The 23,105-nt window shown below is 38.2% G+C and overlaps 2 protein-coding genes across 4 annotated transcripts in view; both read left to right on the forward strand.

Annotated features, from left to right (window-relative positions):
* The window catches only part of LOC130136194 (putative disease resistance protein RGA4), a 90,692-nt gene that overhangs the window by 19,291 nt on the left and 48,296 nt on the right, over window positions 1-23,105 (forward strand). The gene's annotated exons all lie outside the window — the stretch shown is intronic.
* LOC115669662 (putative disease resistance protein RGA4) overlaps window positions 6,830-23,105 on the forward strand; it is a 64,572-nt gene continuing 48,296 nt past the window's right edge. For 2 of the 3 annotated variants that reach the window (XM_056306352.1, XM_056306353.1), the window contains exon 1: window positions 8,763-12,895. In XM_056306352.1, the coding sequence (XP_056162327.1) occupies window positions 9,592-12,867 (3,276 nt within the window). In that variant the 5' untranslated portion in view covers window positions 8,763-9,591 and the 3' untranslated portion in view covers window positions 12,868-12,895. Of the gene's footprint in view, window positions 7,799-8,762; window positions 12,896-23,105 lie in introns of those variants that run through there. The other variant, XM_056306354.1, reaches the window with a different exon arrangement.

The raw sequence follows: 23,105 nt of genomic DNA on the forward strand, positions 1-23,105 counted from the left end.
ATGAAACCAAACTTTATACACATACACACATATATATCTCTGAATAATGAGAAAGTAAGATGAAATGGAGCTTAATGGTTGAGCTATATCATTACAAAACTTCATTCATTCCCACTTTCTTTAACATTAATTAGACAAATTGATTTAAAATAAAGTAGAAACAACATAATCATCGCATTTAATCTAAGATAATGCTTTTAGAACAACACATCAACATCAACTTATATATATACACAAGTTTTTGCAATTGGAATTTGTCATTTAATTATTTGTTATTTATCTACTATTATTGTGCAATCATATTATCTTTGGGGGGGGGTGGGTTGCGGGGGGTTACAATGAATGAGGTGGGTGCCCATATTAAGTTTTATATAAAAAAATGAGGTGGTGGGCCAATGATGAGAGATAATTGACTGATTAACATTTGATTTTTAATATCTAGAGTTTCAAAAGCACCTGCTCTCTATCTCTAAAATGCAGAGGAAGGAGACAGACGTTGCACGGAACCAAGAAAAAATAAAAGAAAGAGAAAAATATACATATATATATGTATGTACTAATTTGACAAATGACAAATGAGTTATCTTTTGAATGCACAATAATAGTAGATAATAAAAAATATTTAAATGAAAAATGTATATATATACATAAGTATATTTATGAAAGATTCCATCTGATTTAATAAATAAGAAATTAGACCATCTCTGTCATACCGCAAATCCATCTCAAGAAATTAGACCATGACCTCCATCATTTAAAAAAGGAAAAATTCCATTTTGGTACCCAAAAATGGGGTTGGTATGTATTCTTTTGTCCGATGGAGTTCCGTCATTAAAAAAAAAAAAAAGAAGCAATGCACGTTGCTCAGGACCAGAAGATGCAATTATTTAACTAGACATTACATAATGGGGTGTCCCCACTCTCTCTGTAACTCACTTTTAACAAAGATGTTTTATAAGAAAAGTTAAAAAGACGAAAGCGTTGATTATTCGAGAATAACTTAGCATAAGGTGCATCACACCCGAGAGACTTTGGCTGCAATGTGGATTTGATAATTATACTTTTGTTCTTTCTACTTTTGCCATGGAACCAATACGTAAAGAACGATTCCAGCAAAAAGAATTGCTGCTGTGTTTCGACGCAGAACCCTTCCCTCATCCATCAATTCGTCTTGGATGCTCCACTGAGAAATATTCCTCTAGTGAGCCTTCCGTTCCATCAATTTGTCTTTGATGCTCTTTCTACTTTTGCCATGGAACCGATACGTGAGGAATTTTGGCGTGTTTATTCACATTGGGTGGGGCTATTTAGGCATCCAATTTAGCTTAAATCAAATCCCTCGTAGTAAAATGACCAAGATGTCCTCCACATTTCCTTTCAAGCATTGATAGACCTGCGTTTTATTTGAAAAAAAAAAAAACGAATATGCCTGTGCATTTTCTCTCTCATTTATTGTCTTGTGTCTTTTCATATTTAATGTGGACACGATGAGAGATTCTAATTTAAATTTTCTCAGCTACTCTTCTGATTTCGTAAATTTAGTTTATATAAGAATTTATCTAAACAACATCTTCAGCCTATTAATCATAAAAAAATGGCCAGCATATGCATGTTCCAGATTATCAAATTACATTGATGCCTTCATTGATCTTTAGCTATAATTCTTTCAAAATATCACGATGAATCTCCAGTTCTTAGGTTCTTCATCTTTCAACATTCGTTATTTCGTGGAAGAGATCATTTCCACAGGTTAAAATGGTACGAGATTTGATTATAATTATCTTAATAATTTAAAAATATTTAATTGCCATGGTTCAAATATGTATTATCAACTCCATCGGCGAGAGCAGCTCTAGCCGGATTTGGCGAGGGCTGCCCTCGCCCGCCCAGCCCAGGCGAGGGCGGGCCTCACCCGACCCCGGCGAGGGCAACCCTCGCCTACCCAGGCGGGGGTAGCCCTCGCCCGACTCCGGCGAGGGCAGCCTTCGCCTGAGGCCGGTGACCTCCGCCGGAGGCCGGCAGAGAGAAGAGAAAAAAAAAGAAAAGGAAAAGGAAAAGAAAAAAAGTGTAAAAATAAAATAAAAGTACTGTTTCGGTGCCGGAACAGTACTTTTTTTGGCCGCCGGCGGACATTTTGGCCGCCCGACGATCCAGACCCTTATTTGAGACTTTTTGATCACTTCGGGCCCTTATTTAAGACTGATTAAGCACTTCAAACCCTTATGTGACACTTTGTCCACTTTGGATACCAAATTGAGAATTTGACCCTACTTTGAGTACCAAAAATGAAATTTTCCCTTTAAAAAATAATAATATAGAACGAAGCCTTGGGGAAAAAACGAAGTGTATGTCCTTGGAGACGCAATTTGCTTTCCCAACTTGGTGCTCCTATTCTCCTTTGCTTCTGGGCCTTGGAATCTGTCAGATGAAAACCAGCGGCTAAATAAATATCTCCGTCACTTTCAACACCAGCATCTTCATTGCCCTTGCGAGCATGCCAGACTACTATACAGTAGAATCTATATCGACTTATATATGAAAATAAGATCCCTTGACAAACGCTTTCGTGAAGAAAGGAAAATTTACTATTTCCATTATTGGACAGAAACTATTTTGGTTAGTCATATACATACATTTCCATTTTTGTTTACTTCACAATATCATGCGAAAAGAATGAATTCGACATAATAGCATATTCACAACCCAATTATCGGCAAGTATTCTTCTCTATTTTAAGAGGCAGCTTTGGGGGTTAAAGTCAACCCTGTTAAAACGAACTTCACCATTACGAGATTCCTTGGAAGATCAACTGTTTACAGATATTTTGGGTTGCAAATTTGAATATTTCACTGTAGGAGGGGTAGATAGACTGATTCAGCATTCATATTCTGTCGTAAGGGCTAATTTACGTCCAATCCCAATTTATTAACTATTGTTTCCTTAAAAAAATCCGCAACTTTAGCTCCAACCGAAATTCTGCCCAAACTTTTTTCATCTAAAAAAAATCCTCAATTTTCACTCCAGGCCCAAATCTACCCACGTGTCCAAAAATGGCCACTAATTTCTTCAAGATTATTAACATCAGGAGGCCATGGTTGTTCCATACGAAGGTGAAAGTGTGGATGAAGACACAATTCTGATAATGGACCTCTAACTGGCCCTGACGTTAGAGGTGAGCGGTTTCAGGTTCCGTACAGGTTTCATCTGGAACTTGAAACCTACCTGTTAGAACATGTTCCTTATTTTTTGGAACTTGGAACCTACCTTGCTTACCTTGAAACCTAAAACCTACCTTGTTACAGGTTTCAGGGTCTACCCAGGTTCCACATGTATTATTAATTGAACAATTGCAGTAAATCGTCACCTTTAATAACTACCACTTGCTGCTACAATCCACTGACTACAACTTATATTTAAACACACGAAGAATATTAAATATTAACAAAGTAAAAGTCTCGGTCATAAAATAGAAGCTCAGACTAGTAGTTCCAAATTATATACTCATCATCGGACGCCATGGAATACCGCAGGATTGCGCGGAGATATAGACCAAGAAAAATACAAAAACTTGTTACAAGTTCCAAAGGTTTCACCTACCTAGAACCTGGAACCTCACATACCTAGAACCTAGAACCTACATGTCCAAACATGTTCACTAATTTTTGGAACCTGAAAACTACCTTGCATACCTTGAAAACTGAGAACCGGACAAGTTCCTACCGGTCCGGTTCTTCGATTTCAAGTTCTACTACCTTGCATACCTTGAAAACTGAGAACCGGACAAGTTCCTACCGGTCCGGTTCTTCGATTTCAAGTTCTACTCTAGAACCATGCTCACCCTTACCTGACGTTGATAATTTTGGAGAAACTAGTGGTAATTTTTGGACTTGTGGGCAAATTTGGAACTAGAGTGAAAGTTTGAAATTTTCTTGTTAGACAAAAAAAAAAGTTCGGAGTAGAAATGTGATTGGACCTAAGGTTTGGAATTTTTTTAAGGAATTAGACCTTCTGTTTTGTCAGTGAAAAATGTTCTCAGGAAAATTTTGGTAAAATCAATCGATCTTGTAAGCCAATCACAAGATTGATGGGCACAGTCCATTTCACAAATGGCATAAATGCTGTTCTTGGCAAAATAACGCTCAGTAGCGTCTGAGTCCCACTCACCTGCCTAGTGTTATATACGTATATATGTAAAATCAATCATGAAAGTGTCAGAAAAGTCCTAAACCTATTGCATTTGTGCCAATTTAGTTCTAAAAATTTTATTGGTGTCAATTTAGTCCTAAACCTTTTAACATAGTACCAATTTGGTCCTAAAACTTTTAACATGGTGCCAATTTAGTCACACACCTTTTAACATAGTGCCAATTTAGTTCTTTCAATTAATTTTGGCCAGATATTGCTGACGTGAACACCGGTCAGTCAACGTGGCACAGCCGGCGCTAACATAAACAACTTTTAATAATATTTTAATATTTTTTTGAATATTATTTTTATTTATTTTCTTTTTCTTTTTCTTTTTTTTTCCTCCCTCCCTTCTTCCTCTAGCCAATTGACGGACCTCAACGACTGGCCAGAGGCCAGGCAGGCGAGGTCAACCTAGCCGAATCTGGCAAGGTCAAGCTTAACCCATGGTCGGTGAGGCCGCCCTCACGGCCATTCGGCGAGGGCGAGCCTCGCCAGTGGCCACCGAGGTCCGGCGACCCACTGGAGCAAGAAGGGAAAGGGAGGGAAAAAAAAAAGAGAAAGAAAGAAAAGAAAAGAAAAAGAATAAATAAAAAAATTGAAAAATTGAAAATATTATTAAAAGTTGTCCACATTAGCACCAGCCGTGCCACGTAGGTCGGTCGGCATCCACGTCAGCAATATCCGACCAAAATTAGCCAAAAGGACTGAATTGGCACTGTGTCAAAAAGTTTAGGACTGAATTGGCACTACGTCAAAAAGTTTAGGACTAAATTGACACAAATGCAATAGGTTTAAGACTTTTTTGACACATTTTCCAAAATCAATCAATCTTGTGAGCCAATCACAAGACTGATGGAGACAAGCCGTTTTACAGATGGCATGAATCTTGTTCTTGACAAATTAACGCTACGCAACAATTAATTCCCATTCACCTGCTTCTTGACAAATTAACGCTAAGTAGCATCAGATTCCCATTCACCTGCCTAGTGTTTGCTGATAGGGTTCATGCCAAGTATGTATGGTATATAGTTGTGTATAGACAATTTTGATGTAATTTTAGTGGTAATTTTAGTTTAAAATGATAAGATATAATACTTGTATTAGATCGGTCTGACAAAGATTAACTGTCATTATCTTTGTTATGTATATTACTAAGTGATAGTTTATGGATTTGTGGGCAGATTTGGAACTAGAGTGAAAGTTCGAAATTTTCTTTTTGGACAAAAAAAAAAGTTTGGAGCAGAATTATGATTGGACTTAAAGTTTGGAATTTTTTTGAGGAATTAAACCTTCTGTTCTGTCAGTGAAAACTGTTCTCGGGAAATTTTTTGTAAAATCAATCAATCTTGTAAGCCAATCACAAGATTAATGGGAACAAGCCATTTTACAGATGGCATTGATCTTGTTCTTGGCAAATTAACACTCAGTAGCATCTAATTTCCACTCACCTGCCTAGTGTTACGTATATTTGTAAAATCAATCAATCTTGTGAGCCAATCATGAGATTGATGGAAACAAGCCGTTTTTACAGATGGCATGAATCTTATTCTTGACAAATTAAAGCTAAGTAGCATCTGATTCCCTCTCATCTGCCTAGTATTATATCTATGGCAAGATGAAAAGATCGATGGGAACAAGCCGCTTCACAGATGGCATGAATCCTGTTCTTAACAACACTAGGTAGCATCTGATTCCACTCACGTGCCTAGTGTTTGGTGGTAAGGTTCACCCAACAATATATATATATATATATATATATATATATATATATATATATATATATATATATATATATGTATGTGTATATATATGTATATATGTATATGTATGTGTATATATATGTATATATGTATATATGTATATATCAGAAAATATTAATTTTTTCGTGGTAATTTTAGTTTTAAATGATATGATACAATGACTTGAATTAGATTGGTCTTACTAAGATTAACTGTCATTATCAGTAAATGTTATGTATATCACTGAGTGATAGTTCATGGCTGCACAATGCAATCAAGTTTCATTATACTTAAATTTTTAATGCATGAATTATGATTTTTAATTTGCAGTTAGCTTAAGGTAACACTTCTTACATTGATTCATTATTGGAATTTACTGCTATATGAAGATTGTTATACTTTTATCTAGTTATGGATATTAGTAGCTAACGCTTTAGCAATTACAGTTATATGTTATTACGGTAAAAATTTGAACTACAATTATAAGATTAAGAAGTCTACCATGTGCTATTTACAATTATAAATATTTTAGAATTATGATTGAAAATTTGCTTTACATTTTAATTATCACTGAAATGGAACTAGAATTGTAGAGATTGAAATAATTGCAATCTTGAAGAGTTCGGGGGGAAAATTGTCTCCAGTGGAAATCATCGGGTTACTATCTTATGTAGACAGAAACAGAAGTCTTTATATTAATACATCCATAACGATTGAGACTACAAAAATCATCGAGTTGGACGTGACACCTTTTCCCTATCTGTCCTATGTCCAACCGAGACTGCAAAGCAAGAAGGGGATCGTATTCAATGTTTCCTTGCTGAGTCCACGTAAGAAAGGAATGTTCCTATGTTCTCTCTCCATTTGATGTGCGACGAGTATAAATATAGGCGACGAGGATCAATGTAGGCAGCACTCAAGTACCATTTCTTCATCGTTTCTTATCTCGTTGCCTACATTTCATCCAGGCTTGCTACTGTCAAATTTGGTCCTTCAGTATCACCAGTACTCCTGGTAATTTCGCTCTCAAGTTATTTTCACCATGCATGCATCGGTTTATTGTTTCATAGACTATCATATCAGTGATTTGTTTTTACCAGCACTTTCATTGCCTTTGCAAGCATGTTAGACTAATAGACATTGGAAGCACGTAAAATCTCAGACGAACCAATCGCGGACCTTGGACCCGTCCTCGGTGGGGTCCCATATGCATATTGATTTAGGCCTCATCTTGTAATGTGCGTGGATGATGAGAATTCCTATGTTCAACTGCTCATGTTTGTCCACCTCCTGTGATTTAGACCAAACGTTTTGTATGATTGGCTTTTCATTTCATATAAGGGGCTATCTAATTTATTTAGATGAATGAACTCTGCGCTTCATGATGGTCCTTACCTTTCGCTAATCAAAGGATTAGCTTTATAATGTTTGTTGTTAGAACTCATGTGTAACATTTTTTATTAAGGGTGAGCAACCGGGTCGGTTCAATCGGGAACCGAACTGAACTTGCCCAACTCTACACTTGTTCACACGAGAACCGGTCAACTCTCATGTAAAAATTCTGGGAACCAGCCTTAGGAAGAACTGGTTTGAAACAGTTTAGAACGATGCTAAATCTTTTATATCTAAGACCCTCACTACTTTCTTTTGGTTCTCACTCTCATTGCTAGCCTCTCTCTTAGACTCTCTAGTCTCTCCACTTTCCCCAGCAGTGCCCTCGATTTCTCTCTTTCTGGAGTCTTGCCAACGCCGTCTCATCTCATTTCTCTCTCTTGGTCTTGCCGACACCATCTCCTGTCCTCCTCTCTTGATCTCGCCGGTTGTGGCCTCGCCTTTGTTGGTCAGCCGTCGATCAGCCCACTATTAGCCAGGTTCGTTCTTTCTCATAGCAACTAATCAGAGAGCTTTTCTGAAGATGAATAGCCCGATGAAACAAAGATGCTTAGGGAAACTATCAACGTCTTTTATTTGGATTTAGAGATCTGACTTATATGGTGAAACATGGCCCTCAAGATCTACATATTTAGGCTATTTAGCCTTTTCCAAATTAGGCACATAAAAACATATAACATGTCCCGATTTCCAAAAATTCTAAATAGAGTTCAAAAGGTAAGATTAGCCAACTTCAAGAGCTGTTTTACCTTTCTACGTATGAAATTTAAAGTTGAAAGACATCCTCATCAGCTTGCTTTTATTAGCCCCCCGCACATTGGTACTTCAGTACCAAAATATAATTTCTTTTTTGCACAGAAAAGGTTTCATACTTCTTCATTCACGATGATACTTCATAATCTTTGTCTTTCTTTTTTATTCGGGCAAAAGCAGAGATTCATGAAGATAAATTTTCTTTACCACTTGAAGTTAGATGTTGAAGTTGCCCAGACAGCTATAATAATTTTCCATCCTTTTCAAGATCCAAATCTTATTACACTTAATACTCGATGTCTCTGGTAAACAAGTTGGGCATACACGTGAACGTGCACTGTCTTCTATGGAAAGCTTGTGATGAAACTAGGAAAATGGGCATCATCAGAAAAAAGCTAGGCTTTGTTCTTTAGCCCCCTTCAGGCGAAATTTTTATTTGCATCTGCTGAGAAAAATAAACTTTAATTTTCATTTTCTGGACCACGTGGGAGGTTTAACTATGGTTTGCCAATACCTAGCATTTTTTTTTAATTAAACAGGGTCGGCGGTAATTACTTTTTATAAGGCAAAGACTTACTTATCCCATGAATAAGTTACAAACCACATGTTATATAAGATTTACTATTACATCGCAAAAACCATCAGTTTTGTTCAAAGTTGTCTTTCTATATATATGGGACGATAAGAATCAACCTAGAAATGTTACCTTTTATATAAAACGTTAGTAATCATGAAAACAGGTTAGTACTTTTTCATTAGCTGAAAGCCGAATTTCTTGTAGAAAGTTACTGATCACATGAAATTTTGTTAGTTACTTACATACTTACAAGTCACATAATTTCTTTCGGAAATCCTAGTGAGAAAAGGAGGAATTAGAAGGAAATGAAATGACATAAAATTAACTTGGCATCCATAAATGTTGAACATGCAACTAATGTGGAAGGGGAGTTATGAGATCCATCAGCTAATCATTATTAGGTATGAATAGAATGTGCAACTCCATGCCATAGCGGAGCTCGAGCCATTAGATCGGACGATCAAGGTAATGGTGGTGGACGACCATGGGTCAACGAATGCCACCAAAGGTCTAGGCGGTAGTGGGCATCGATGGAGGACCATTGGAGGAGCTTTGGCCAAGCGATGGCGAGATGGATGACGATAAACAATTGTGAAGAAAAAAAAAGAAAGAAAGAAAAGGAGAACATAAATAAAAATAAATAAATAAAAAGACGGCGTTGTTTTGTCCACGTTAAATCGCCAACCGTAACATGTAGGATGGCCAACAATAAGTGGACCACCACGTTACTAATTTCAGGTGATAATTAGTATGAAGTCACCAATTTCAAGTGATAATTAGTATGAAGAATTATATTGAAATTTCACGTAAAGATTTATGACTATATTGATAAAATTGAAAAGCGTAAGACTCGTTAGAATTCGTAAAAATGGTTTGTGACTAAATTTCGTAATTTTCCCTAGAAGTCTCTAGCCTTCGAACTGACTGGATTAATATCTTCTGATGCACAGAGAAGACAAACAAAGAGAGAGAACAAAAATGGCGGAAGCTGTCATCGTCAGCCTTGCTGGAGAGATCATTACTAATCTGATTACTCAATCACTAGATAAGGTTGGAAAGTTGTGGGGCAACAAGCATGAACTCGAGGTGCTCAAGGACACTGTCTCCACTCTTTGGGCTGTATTGGACGATGCAGAGGAGCAATCCCACCAAAGTCGCCAAATTCGAGTTTGGCTTGAGAAATTGAAAGAAGCATTCTATGATGCGCAAGATGTCCTTGAAGAATTCAATATTGAAGCTACACGACGAGAATTGAGGGAACACAATGCAATGATCAAGGAGGTAAAGGCATTTTTCTCAAGTTCAAACCAGCTTGCTTTTAAACTAAAGATGAGTTACAAAATAAGAGCAGTGAGGGAGAGAATAGAAGCCATTAATGCTGGTAGGAGATTCCACTTGGCCGAGCGCCCCGTGGATTCGCGAGTAGAGAGAGAGTGGCGGAAGAGAGAAGAGACACATTCGTTTATACGTGAGGGAGATATTAGAGGGAGAGATGATGATAAGAAGAAGATCATAGCATTCTTATTGGATTCAAACGTGAATGAGAATGTTTCCATCCTTCCGATAGTTGGTATTGGTGGGCTTGGAAAAACAGCTCTTGCTCAATGTGTGTATAATGATGAGATGGTCAGTAAACAATTTAACTTGAAAATGTGGGTTTGTATCTCTAATGAATTTGACACGAAAAATATAGTGAAAAATATCATTGCTTGTGCAAAGGAGAAAGAACCAACCAAGGTTTCGATGGAACGGTTGCAAAGTGAACTGAGGGCCACAATTGATGGAAAGAGATATCTCTTAGTTTTAGATGATTTGTGGAATGAGGAAGAAGAAAGATGGTCAAGCTTGAAAACTTTATTGGTTGGAGGAGCTAAAGGAAGCAAGATCCTTATAACTACACGCCTTCCTTCGGTTGCGAAGATCACCGGCACTGCTTCGTCTCATCTTCTTGGGGGCTTATCTGAAAGTATGTCTTTTGATTTACTAATGCACATGGCTTGTTGTAAAGAAGAGGAATTACAAGATCCTGACATGCGAGCTATTGGTAAAGATATAGTTAGAAAGTGCTCTGGGGTTCCGTTGGTTGTTCGAACTGTTGGGAGTTTACTCTCTAAGAAAAGTAAGCACGAATGGTTGAAATTCAAAGAAAATGAGCTCCCAGATGTGTCTCAAAGGGAAGACAACATAAAATTAGTTCTTAAGCGTAGTTATGACCATCTTCCTTCACATTTGAAACAATGTTTCATGTTTTGTTCATTGTTTCCCAAAGATTATGAGATAAAGAAGCGGACTTTGGTCAATCTTTGGATGGCAGGAGGATTTATCCAGCCATCAAATAGAAGTCAGCATTTAGAAGACATTGCTCATGGATATTTCATGGATCTACTTTGGAGCAACTTCTTCCAAGATTTTAAAAAAGAACCTTTCACGAACGAGGGGACTTGCAAGATGCACGATTTGATGCATGATCTAGCTTGCTTAGTTGCGGGGACCGAGTATTGGGTGGCATTGGATGACACAAAATCCATACATGAAAGAGCTCGTCATTTATCTCATCGTTTAAATTCCAATATTATGGGTGAACTTCCAATCTCACCCTTGAAAGCAAGCCCCCTGAGAACATTTCTGTCTGTCGCTAGATATCGGGAAATTGGATCAAGAGGACCAACAAGTGAAGCAGATCTACGCCTACTCATTCAAAGTTTCAAAAAGTTACGCATATTGGGTCTGTATTACACATATGTCGGGAAGGTGCCAAGGTCCATTGGTAAGTTGAAGCATCTCACGTATCTCGATCTCTCTTACAATTTAGAACTCGAAAGGCTTCCTAACTCCATTACGAGATTGCAGAATTTGCAAACACTTAATCTCAAATTTTGTTTCCACCTTAAAGAATTGCCGAAGGATATAAGGAAGTTAGTCAACCTTCGAAATCTAGACATAGATGATTGTCATGAACTTGGTTATGTGCCATACGGACTAGGGCAATTGAGTTCTCTGCATAGGCTAACGCGCTTCATTTTGCCCGACGATAAAGCTCTTGCTAAGGATTGTTGCGAACTTGGGGAGCTAAATGGGCTTAATGACATCCGAGGAAGCCTTAGCATTGAAAATTTGGGAAGCGTGACGGATGTGGTAGCAGAATCCAAGGCAGCGAACTTGATAGGAAAGCATTCTCTGGAATCATTGCAACTTAAATGGGGGGATTTCGATACCGATAATGCAGTAATCGGGAATAGAGATGAAGCGCTGTTAGGTGGACCGCAGCCGCACTCAAATCTGCAGAAGTTGACGATCTGGGAATATAAAGGTGAGAGCTTTCCAAAGTGGATGACGGAAAACCTTACGGCTTCCTTGCCAAATTTAGTCGAGGTACGCATCTTCTTTTGCGGAGGATGTAAACGTCTCCCTCCACTAGGCCAACTACCTCGCCTCAAGTCTTTATGGATTTGGAGGATGCCTGAATTGGAAGACATCGAGCCAAGCCATTCATCCACTTCAACACCACCATTTCCTAGCCTATTGGAATTAGAGATCAGTGGCTGTATGAAATTGAAAGCCATTGCACAAACTCCACGTCTTGAGAAATTGACGCTGGCTGCGTCCAACCCAGCATTGATAAATATGATATTTGAGCTCAATAAGTTGAAGAGCCTGGGAATCGAGAATATGGAGTTTCCAGAATGTTTGCTTGAGGAGTGTTTGAAAAGCCTCACCTCCCTCGAGTTTCTTCGCATCGATGGATGTCATCGGTTAACTTCCCTCTCGCCGCAGCATCTATCGAACCTCGTGGAACTCCATATTTGTGATTGTAAGGAGTTGGATTTATGCAAAGACGAAAGCGGCAACATCAACAACGACTTGGATTTTCATGGAGGACTTCAGAATCTCCGCTCCGTGGTTCTCGATCTCCTTCCAAAACTGGCGTCTCTCCCGCGGTGGCTTCTACGGCTCCGCAATGTCGAGCACCTCGATATTGACAGTTGCAAGAATTTGAAGGATTTACAAGATCTCGAGGCCCTCCAATCGCTTCAGCGGCTCGCAATCGGCTCGTGTCCCTCGCTGACGTCATTACCCGAAGGAATGCGAAGGCTCGCATCCCTTACTCACCTAGACATCTGCGGTTGCCCAGAATTGGAGAGGAGGTGCAAGAGAGATGGAGGCGAGGACTGGGACAAGATCGCTCATATCCCCCGCATACAACTTGGACCATGGTAGATCGAGCCCCTGATTTTCTTTACTGAAGGTATGTATGTGGGGGGCACCTTGTTTCCGCATACATCCTTTGAGCTGTCATTTGGGCCAATTGAGGATTTCTCAATTGCACTGATTGCTATTTGTCATAGTGGCCAGGGAAGCTTTCATATTGATATGATAGGATAGCAAATTTCTCAAGAAACAGATGCTCCTATTGGCATGCATTATAATGTGATTTTGTCCGGAAATAATATGAAGGTAGAACCGTTTGAGGTGCAAAATACATGGACTGGTGAATTCTGACCGGGGTAAAGAGGAGTGATGTCTTACTCTTGAATCGATTGAGAGCCTAGAAGGTCATCCCTTAGATGGATTACTTCTTTGCCATGAACTAACATTAAAAAGTATGAGGAAAGAATAAAAACAGAGAGCAATGAGGTGTTTGGTGAGTGCTTTTGCATATATGTGTGTAAATGAGTGAAGAGTAGAGAAGTGTGTATTTTTTAGCTAAATCTTCACAGCGCCATGCTAACATCTTCTCTGTTTAGTATTCATGCTTTGACATCGTCAAAATATCAGTCCTCGTTTTATAGGTGGTGAATTGGTCGTTGTCCATTCTTGCACATGAGTCCTATATGAAACTAAATCAATACTGAATTATGTTTGCCAAAATTCGAGTATAACCGTGTTGATTCTGCTGGTCATATGCTTATTGTTGGATTAAACTTGTTATATACTCTTCTTGTTGGATTAGATTTGTCATCTTTTTCTGCTAGTGCTTAAAATGTTTTGTTTACTGGACATGTCTTCCTTGTGAATGAGCAGTGGTGTCTGCTTAAATCTGCTGAATACGCTACCGAGAGCTTGTCTCTTAAAATAGAAGCTCGCTGACTGCACTTGACAAGGCCACAATCATAACTATGGACTCTCTATCCTTCTCTCAGCATTTCATTGTCTTCATTACATGTGCTTCTTCTGTCCGTCCATCATTCGCATTTTTGTTGTTGCTCTGTTTCAAGGCCCCACGAGGACGGAGTCAAAGTTGTACTGCACTGGGTGAAACTCCTGCTCTTTCCGCATCCGCATTGCTCTCAGCTTGAAAGGTTTGAGTACGGGTAGATGCATGTAAATTTGGTAAGGAAAGATCAATTCAGTACAGGTGAATCCTTCTTTGCCGATTCTCTTTTTTTTTGTTTTCCCTTGCTATCCAGAGTTGGTATTATGTTGTGATCGTATTTGGAAAGCTATTCATGCTAAAACTTCCGAAGGTCTGGCCATTACTATCCATGCTAAAACTTCCGGCTGTAAATTATAGAAAGAGCTCAGAAATTTAGGTGGAAATAATGGGACGGTGAAAAATGTTTCTAAGGTATAATTGAAAGCAAAAAATTAATGAAGTTTCGACGGTTGGAAATCATAGAAAAAGGAATTTGGGTTGACGTAGAGGGATGCCACGTGGATCTAATTCATACGTAGTAAATGAATATTTTAATGTTTATTTTGTATTGTGTGAAGAAAATTATATAAAATTATGAAGTCCTCTCCTTTGGAAGCTCTCGATCCTAGACAAGAGCTTCATCATTCACTTTAGGGTTAATGCCGCGAAAAATCCTAAACTAGTACACCTGTGATAATTTTACCCAAAATTAATTTTGACCATAAAAAACCCCAAACTAGTACACTTGTGACAAATTTACCCTCAGTTTATTTCCGTTAAATTTTATTGTCAAATTGCTTTGTTAAATGACACGTGACAATTGACGGATGTACCAATTTTATGTTTTACCCTCCGTTTGTCATAGGCATACCGGTTTATGATTTTTTATGGTATTAATTCAATTTAATGGAAACTAATAGAGGGTAAAATCGTCACAAATGTACTAGTTCGGGATTTTTTATGGTCAAAAAATTAGTTTGGGGTAAATTTATCACAGGTGTACCAGTTTGAAATTTTTCATGGTCAGAAAATTAGTTTGGGGTAAAATTGTCACAAGTATACCAGTTTAGGGTTTTTTGAGGTATTAAGCCTTCGCTTTATAAAGGGAAGTAAGACGTCCCAAAAAGAAGTTCGATTTTTGTACGGCCTCTATGATTAATATTGATAACTCTTTTTTTAACTTGTTTTTAATAATTCAGAGATATTGATGTGAAAAGCCGACTATCTGAAAATTTATAGAATATTCTGCAAACCCCACGAATTTAGTTCTTCTTGTTTAGGATTAAATTTATTATATTTGTTTTTGTGGTACGTGATAGAAGTTTGAACGGCAAGATGTCATTGTCTCTCCTCTCTACCTTTGTAAGTAATATAAATTGGGCTGATTAAACTTATATTGCTATCTCTGATAGTGCCCATCGAACGTTGAAATTTACTGGAATTTCAATGGATCTCGGAACTCCAACTTGAGGCTTGACTCAAGGAAAACTTATTAATTCAACTCTCTTGAGGGAGGATAATAAAGTGATTCTGTGGTGTCATCCCCCATTAGTAGCGAGACACTTACTTTAATATTTATTTCGTAAAAGCCGTGTTTAGTATGTCATTGGTACGCGATTATGTTTCCTTTTTTCTCATTTGCTATCAACATCACCTTTGATATTGATATTTATTTTTCAGAGCTTAACTCCCTATCCAATTTAATGGCGTGAAGAAAAGACTCATGGTAAAGGCAAATTACGAATGTGAGATCATCAACATGGTTGGTTGAGTTGGGTAAAATTTACTTGCATGTGATTTAAAACCTTCTTGATCATAAGTTTGAATTCCCTAGTCAATCATCAATCTCAAGAAATCGCGGTTCGTTTTTTACATAGGTTTGGTTTGTACAACAAGCATAAGATAACCCCAGCTTTAATGCAACTTGTATTTGGTGGTGTGATATTAAAAATTCGCTCAAAATAAATAGTAATTACAGCTGCCGAACATTTTGACTGGACGTGTGGGACTTATATAATAATGCATAAAAGATTCGCCATATCAAATGTTACTTCCAATCCTTTTTACCCTTGAAAAAGACGTGTTGCTATTTTCACCTCTGTATGACTAATCAATCCAATTTTTACTTAAAAGATAAAATTGCATTCAATCATTCGATTGCAATTAAAATTGTAGGCCCCAAATTTCTTTACTCTCCTTCTTTTAGTTATGGTAATTAATAATTTCACATAATTTATTTTTGTGTATAGTGAGTGTCTCATTGCTTTGTTAACATTTGTTTTAGTTTGATGTTTGCGATTGTGGTCTCGTCGTCGTCGTCCATTGAGAATTCGGTAATGGATCTCGAGAACTAGGACTGTCAAAGAAGTGACAATTCAGAGCAACAGGAAGCGAGTCAGAGACGACAGGTTGGACGAGATGGAATTCCAATCGGAGGTGAAGAAGCTCAGGGATGACACCGATCCCAAGCCCGTTGCTCCAGATGTGGACTCTCATGCGGAGCTTCTAGGATGATATTGCAGCGCCGGGGGCAGTGGTCGACCTCATGTCGGAGTCCGGCGACTCGGAATCGGCGAACAGGTACCTCCTAGAGGCTTTGCACGACGAGCTTTGGTCTCCCGCCTTCAACCACCACTTCGCCTTGCAAAGTCGTGAGCGGTGAGGCCGAGTTGGTACGGGTCACGTCTGAGTCTTCTGGGATCGGCGAGTTCTGGGAGTTCGAGGATCGGATCCCGAGTTACGATGACTCGTTCCAGCTAGGAGCTGGAGACACGTATGGTGCAGGAGACGAGGAGGGCCAGTACATGTCGTTCGGCTACTCTGACGCGGGTTTTGGTCTGTTGGATCTGTCGGGTTTTTCGGGCCAATAGTAGACCACGCCGATGCTATGGGCGGGATCAAAATGTTCTTCCGTGAGTCGGCGGACGCTGATTTGCATTGCGATATCTCAGTATGTCAATTGGGGGACATGGACAGATAGTTGAAAGGGTTGGACACATCCTTTGATGCATGTCTTTACAGGGTGTGGAAACATTGACGTCCATGCTGTTCCTTCGGGATGGCTCTCAAAGGGAAAACACCCGCACATGATTTTAGAAGCCGACAAGGAAAACTCTCGCAGATGAAGTGATGAAATGTTGCTTTTGGAGAATGGCTTCTGATTTGCTTCCCTTGAAAATAACTTTATCGCAATGTATTTGCATAGAATCAATATTTTTTTTCATTAATTGCGTAATGAAACGGAAGAGTCATCCGCCCATGGCTTTTGAGTAAAGGATTGCTTGTTTGGTTGTTTCGCCTGCTTGAACTTGGTATAACTTGGACGAATGCATTTGTTTTCATGTTGCCTTGTCTATTTTTAGGTTCTCCATTTCCGTCCTCTTCACACTAACACAATTCCTCAGTGGATAATTATTATGTCAAGATACATTACTTAATTTAATCTTGCATGAAAGTATAAATAATCGGTGGAAAGGAAGCAAAAGTGGTTGCGCTACACTTCGCAACAAGAGAACTCCCATCCATTCTTGATCTGTAAAACAGACTTTTATATGGCGCCTATCAACTGACACTCTGATTCATTTAACTAAATATTATACATTTTATTGAAATAACTGCTAAAAGAATTGATGACAGGCGACAGGCAAAACCATCCCTAAAAGTAAGAAAACTCGCTCAAATGGCACAAGCAACGGCTCAAGGCAACTGCTTTGTTTTTTTCATGACTCTTGAGGAGTTGCCCTTACAGCACAGCAATAGCGACTGAGCTTAGCGGTGCTAGAATTGCTGTGCTAGAAGCGGCGCTATAATTGCTGCGCTAGAAGTGTGAACGAATTTGGGGCTAGGTTTGATCCATCTACAGTTGGTCTTCTTCCATTAGGGTTGCTCTATAATGGGCTGGGTACATTTGTTGTCCAAACCTTTAGTTGCGTAACTGATAAGAATTTCATGTGGTATCCTGTGCACAAATTGTTTTAAATGGGATCAAGTCATAAAAATTATTGTGTTTTTTTTTTATTTTTTATCTACGAACAATACATAAACATACCACCCGTCTGGGTGGCGCTGCTGGAGCGCGCACTCTTCCTCTCGCAAAAGGTTGAGTGTTCGAATCTCGGGTGCCGCAGGGTGACTTAACCGGTGCACGTGTGTGGTGGCTAGCACGTGTCGCCCCCAGGGTTTACCTCCCGGCTGTCGGCCGTGCGGGGGTTCCCTGGGTCATCAAAAAAAAAAAAAAACAATACATAAACATGGATTGTTTATTGTGCAAACTGGTAAGCCGGGCCGTGAGTAGAGCAACTTTTTTTCTTTAATAATTTAGAGATACTCACGAGAAAACTTGATTACTTGAAAATTCATGGAACATCCTGCAAACCCCACGAATTTAGTTCTTCTTGTTTAGGATTAGATTTGTTCTATTTGTTTTCGGGGTACTTGATAGAAGTTTGAACGGCTAGATGTCGTTGTCTCTCCTCTCTACCTGTTTAAGTGATTTAAGTTTGGCTGATTAAACTTATATTGCTATCTCTGATAGTGCACATCGGATGTTGAAATTTACTGCAATTTCAACGACTTTTAAGAGGCAGTCACCAATCTTTGTAATCATTGTACGAATAACAACACAATATACTGGGAGAAGAATGGTATGAGATTGCTCATAACCTGCAGATAAAGGATGAATTCGATTGAGAACTACGAGGAAGATATTAACAAACGTATCAATTTACTTTTCTTTTGGTATGCTATTGCTAAGCAGCTCTTTTGTTTATTGTCCTTCGGTTCTTCTTCTGTATTGAAATACACGAAATAGGTTATTTGGCAAATTATTTTTCTTTTCTTATTATCTCTCCAAAGAGACTAAGCTATATCAAAATCATATCTTAATATCATCAAATCCTGACTAGTTATCGTCGCTGCTCCATGTGTCGGGCCGGAGGAGTTTCAATAGCTATGGGGTAAGCCACGGAGTGAAGGTGATCAATTGATAATCTTGGACAATGGACATCATGAGTTGTGCATAATGCTGCCTCGAGATGAATGTTAGAGTTCCATACGTCATGTTTATATTGCTGCCTCGGAATAGCTGTGGGCTAGTTTTGATCAACTTTTACACTTTGCTTTTCTTTTTGTTTGACATGTTTTAACCCTTTTTTTTTATAAACTTTCAAAACCATTGTTTATATTTTTTGGGCTTGAAACATGTGAAATTTTCACAACACGTAAATATTGATACGTTATTTTCATATAATTTTTTCATAAATTTTTAATATTTGAATGACATTTTAAATTTTAACAGGAAAGTAAAATTTGTTTTTGCTTTTTTAAAAAGCACAAAAAAATAAGTCCTAAGAAAATTCAGCTGACCCTGATCATCATGATTACTTTCTCTTCTTCTATTTTATTATGTGTCATTTGTGAAACCAAACTAAAGTTCTGTAAAACGGAGCTTAATGATCGAGTCACATCATTACAAAACTCTATTCCCTCCCACTTCCCTTAACATTAATTAAAAAAATACTACTTTGCAATAAAGTAGAGCAAAAAAATAGTCATCTAATTTAACCTTTCTTTACATACTAGAGCAATATATCAACATCAACTTGCCTTAATTATTAAATTGGATGCAATCTTTTACATATCCGATGGATCTGAAGAGCTGAAGTTAGGAGTTAGGACCATAATTAAATTGGGAAGAAAGTGACATAAACTGATTATAATAGGTTAAACATGTAAATGGTACGCATGCATCTTGACAAAACAACCTAATCAAGACCTAGTTTCCTAATCATTTTTTTAATTAATCTTTCATATTTATAAATATTTTTTTTTCCTTTTCTCGGACCACCATCCCCACAACGCACGAAGTTCCAATTTTTTTTTCTCTTTCTTTTTGAACCTTTTCCTTTATCTTTCTCTCACGCCCAAACACAAATTCAACCTATGCATCGGTTGTCTCCTTTTTCTACCTTTACTCATTACACCAGGTCCTCGACGAAGCTTCGATTGAACATAAACTATCTAGCACCAACAAGAAAATGTATGCAAGAGCTCCAAGTAATACCTCAGCATCATTAGATAACATATGACCAGTAAGCCACAACCGCAATCCAGCACGAACGCAAACACAAATTCGCATTGCATTTTTACATCCGCTAAAACACATACTCACATTCAACTCACAGAGAAGACACGATCCGGAGGAATTCACTATTAGAAAAAGATATGTACAGCAAATGGGATCTGCGCTCCGATGTATTAGTCTACATGATCATTCTATGCTTCAATGAACGCACCAGCGACCATTGACAGAGTATTTACAGTTCAGCGCATCAACTTTTTCAGCTAATTTTCACAGAGTAAAGTTCATCGCCTTAGAACACCAGAAGCCTATCGAGACCTAGACAATTCGGGAATGGACTCAAAAGTGAAAATCAATTTAGATATACTTCACCTATACAACTGGTGCGGTGAATCATTCAAGCGGACAAAGATGATCTTACCCAGATTCGAAGTCATATTTAACTTAACCTAATTTCACAGAGTCGAGTTTATCGTTTCAGGCATTTCACCAAACACTTAATGTGCACTCGATTGAATGGCACAATGCAGCAATCAGATAGCGAGAGTCACAACCCAATCAGTACGAGATCATCGAGACTGAACCGCAGTTATTAACATATTCTCAGACGTGAACAATTTGCATGCTAGCAACAACAAAGCTCTCTCGGTTTCTATTTTACACGCGGAAATGGAATGATGTTCCTGAACTTCCACGCTCCATGAAAAATTGGAAAGCTCGAAGGCTCCAAGTTGTCGGAGGTTTGAAGAAATTCTCCTTGGGTTCAATAAACTCGAGTTCATCGACGGAGCGCACAGATTCGAAGCTCAAGCGCGAGAACATCGTGATTTGAAGAGCAACGGATGTGGCGAGGTAAGCGGCGGATTCCGGCGCCGATCAGCGGCGGAGAAGCTTCTGGAGCACGTAGAGGATCGAGAGAGAGAGGCCTTTTTTGGCTCCAATTCCTGTGCGATTTGAGGTGCGTTTCAGTCCTCCCTTTCTCCATTTGTGCGAATCCGTCTCCGCTTCAGTCACTCGCGCGATGACCTCGTCAATTCTCACAAGAGCTCACGATCACGGCGTCCGGACAGCATCTGGTAGCCTCTTGCTCGCTTCTCGCACAGCCCCGCCATCTCCGCTTCCTTGAATTCCGATCAGGCTCTGGTTTTGATGATCTCGACGAAATTGGAGGCTTCCATGGAAGAAGATGATCACGATTGATCTTTCATTGATCGGTATTGTTTTTATCGTTTCGTTTTTTTATTCTCTATTTATTAATTTTTTTTAAAAAAATGCAAGTTCAATTAGTCTGTAAAAAATTCAGATGACAGGCAACTTACACGCATGACGTGCATGATTAATGATTATTGGTGACGGCTAGTAGAGAACGTAAAAGCACGATAGAGGTGGCTAATAAATACGATAGAAAGCTTATCTATTAATCTTTAATAGAGAATGCAAAATAAATATAACAAAATAACTTTAGATTACAATGATAAAGGCAACTAAAAATATGATCAAATAGGAAATTCAGGAAATGTTTGATTGTGTATATTGAATAGAGTTGAATTAGAAGAGGAATATGTTAGGGGATAGAAATGAGAGCCAGACTTGATAATAGAAATAAGTTGTTTTGTAGTTATTGATAAAGAAAAGTTATGAATTTCAATTAAAGGATATTCCAAACTAATCGATATCATTGCAATAGGAAACATAAATAGTAAAAGATTGTGTCCAAATTGTCTATGCCAGAAAAATTGAGGGGTATGTCCGTCATTTTGACCCCGCATGGAATCCTTTTGGTATTTATGAGAAAGGAGTGAAATGCATAAAATGCCTAAATATAGGATTGTACATTGCATAAATGTGCAAGTTCTGGTATTGCTTACTGGGTGAAGAGATTTTTTTAGGCAATTCTTATTTATTTAGAGAATTGGCAAAGATAAAGAAAGAAAGAAAGAAAGAAATTATGCAGAAGCATTTATTCATAGGAAGCATATATATTCGAGAGATTAACAAGGTGAGTGAACTTCCTTAGTCAAAATGCAATATTGTAAGAAAATAATAGCAACAATGTCATGTGATGATACGAAGAATAGTTTTGAACCGAGAGGTATAATGTTGGCATGTAAATAAAGAACGAAGAAATCGAGAACAGAAAAAGAAGTAAAAATAAATAAAAATAAAAGAAATAAAGAACAAAGAGGTTCGTGGAAGCGAACATTGTGTGGGGCAAGAGATCGGTGTGAAGAGTAGGACAAGAGAGAGAGGGTCGAGAAAGAATCGAAAAAAAAAAAAGATAAAGAAAAAGCAAGGGAGGTCTAAAGAGGTGAGAAACTCATTGTATATATAAGGTGAGGGGCTGAAAAGGAAAAACGGAAAACACAAAAAGAAAAGGGCTAATACTGCCAAAAATCTTGGCCGTAAATTAATTTTTGGTACACACATGCCACATTTTTACCGAATTGATTTTTATGTCACAAAAAATCCTAAATTAGTGTACATGTGCCACATTTATCGCAAACTGGTACATTTGTGCCATATTTACCCAAAAGATAGAGATTTTTTGTAATACGCAAACCAAAGTGGGGTAAATGCGGCACAGTTTTACCGGTTTGAAATTTTTTGCAACGCGAAAATCAATATGAGATAAATGTGGCATGAAGTACCAATTTGGGATTTTTTGTGACACAAAAATTAATTTATGGTACATGTGGTACGAATGTACTAGTTTAAGAATTTTGGTGATATTAACCCAAAAATGAAAGAAAATTGCACCCAGTTTGTTTTCGTCTGTAGGTAACAAGATCTAAATTTTCCTATAGATTGGTATTATCCGGATGGACGTTGTATGTTTTGTGTTGACAACATGGCAGAATCCACACTTCATATATACTTAAGACAATTTTCATGAAAGTCCAGGGTTAAAGAGGAACGTTTCTAGCGAAGTCGTTCTCATTTTCTTCATAGCAACTGTGCGATAATCTGACTTCTCACCTCATTGCATTAACATTTGTTCTTGAGGTAGTGAAACTTCGAGTGGATCTAACGTGCCTTCCCCCCTCCTCTGAGTGCATAGCCGTTTAGGACACCTGATCCAATATTCTTGCATATTTCTATCACACATTCTGTTGTCATCGGAAGTAAAATGCCTTAGGACAAAGGGCTACGTTTCAAAAGTTCGATCCATAATATTACGTCCTCTTGCTTGTATGATTCAAGTCGCATCCAATCCCTTCCCATCGAGAGGTCATCATGTTAGCA

Source organism: Syzygium oleosum, unplaced genomic scaffold (genome assembly GCF_021117445.2).
Source record: "Syzygium oleosum isolate NSW1041296 unplaced genomic scaffold, Sole_v2.1 Sole_v2.43, whole genome shotgun sequence".
In the NCBI taxonomy this organism is placed as follows: Eukaryota; Viridiplantae; Streptophyta; class Magnoliopsida; order Myrtales; family Myrtaceae; genus Syzygium; species Syzygium oleosum.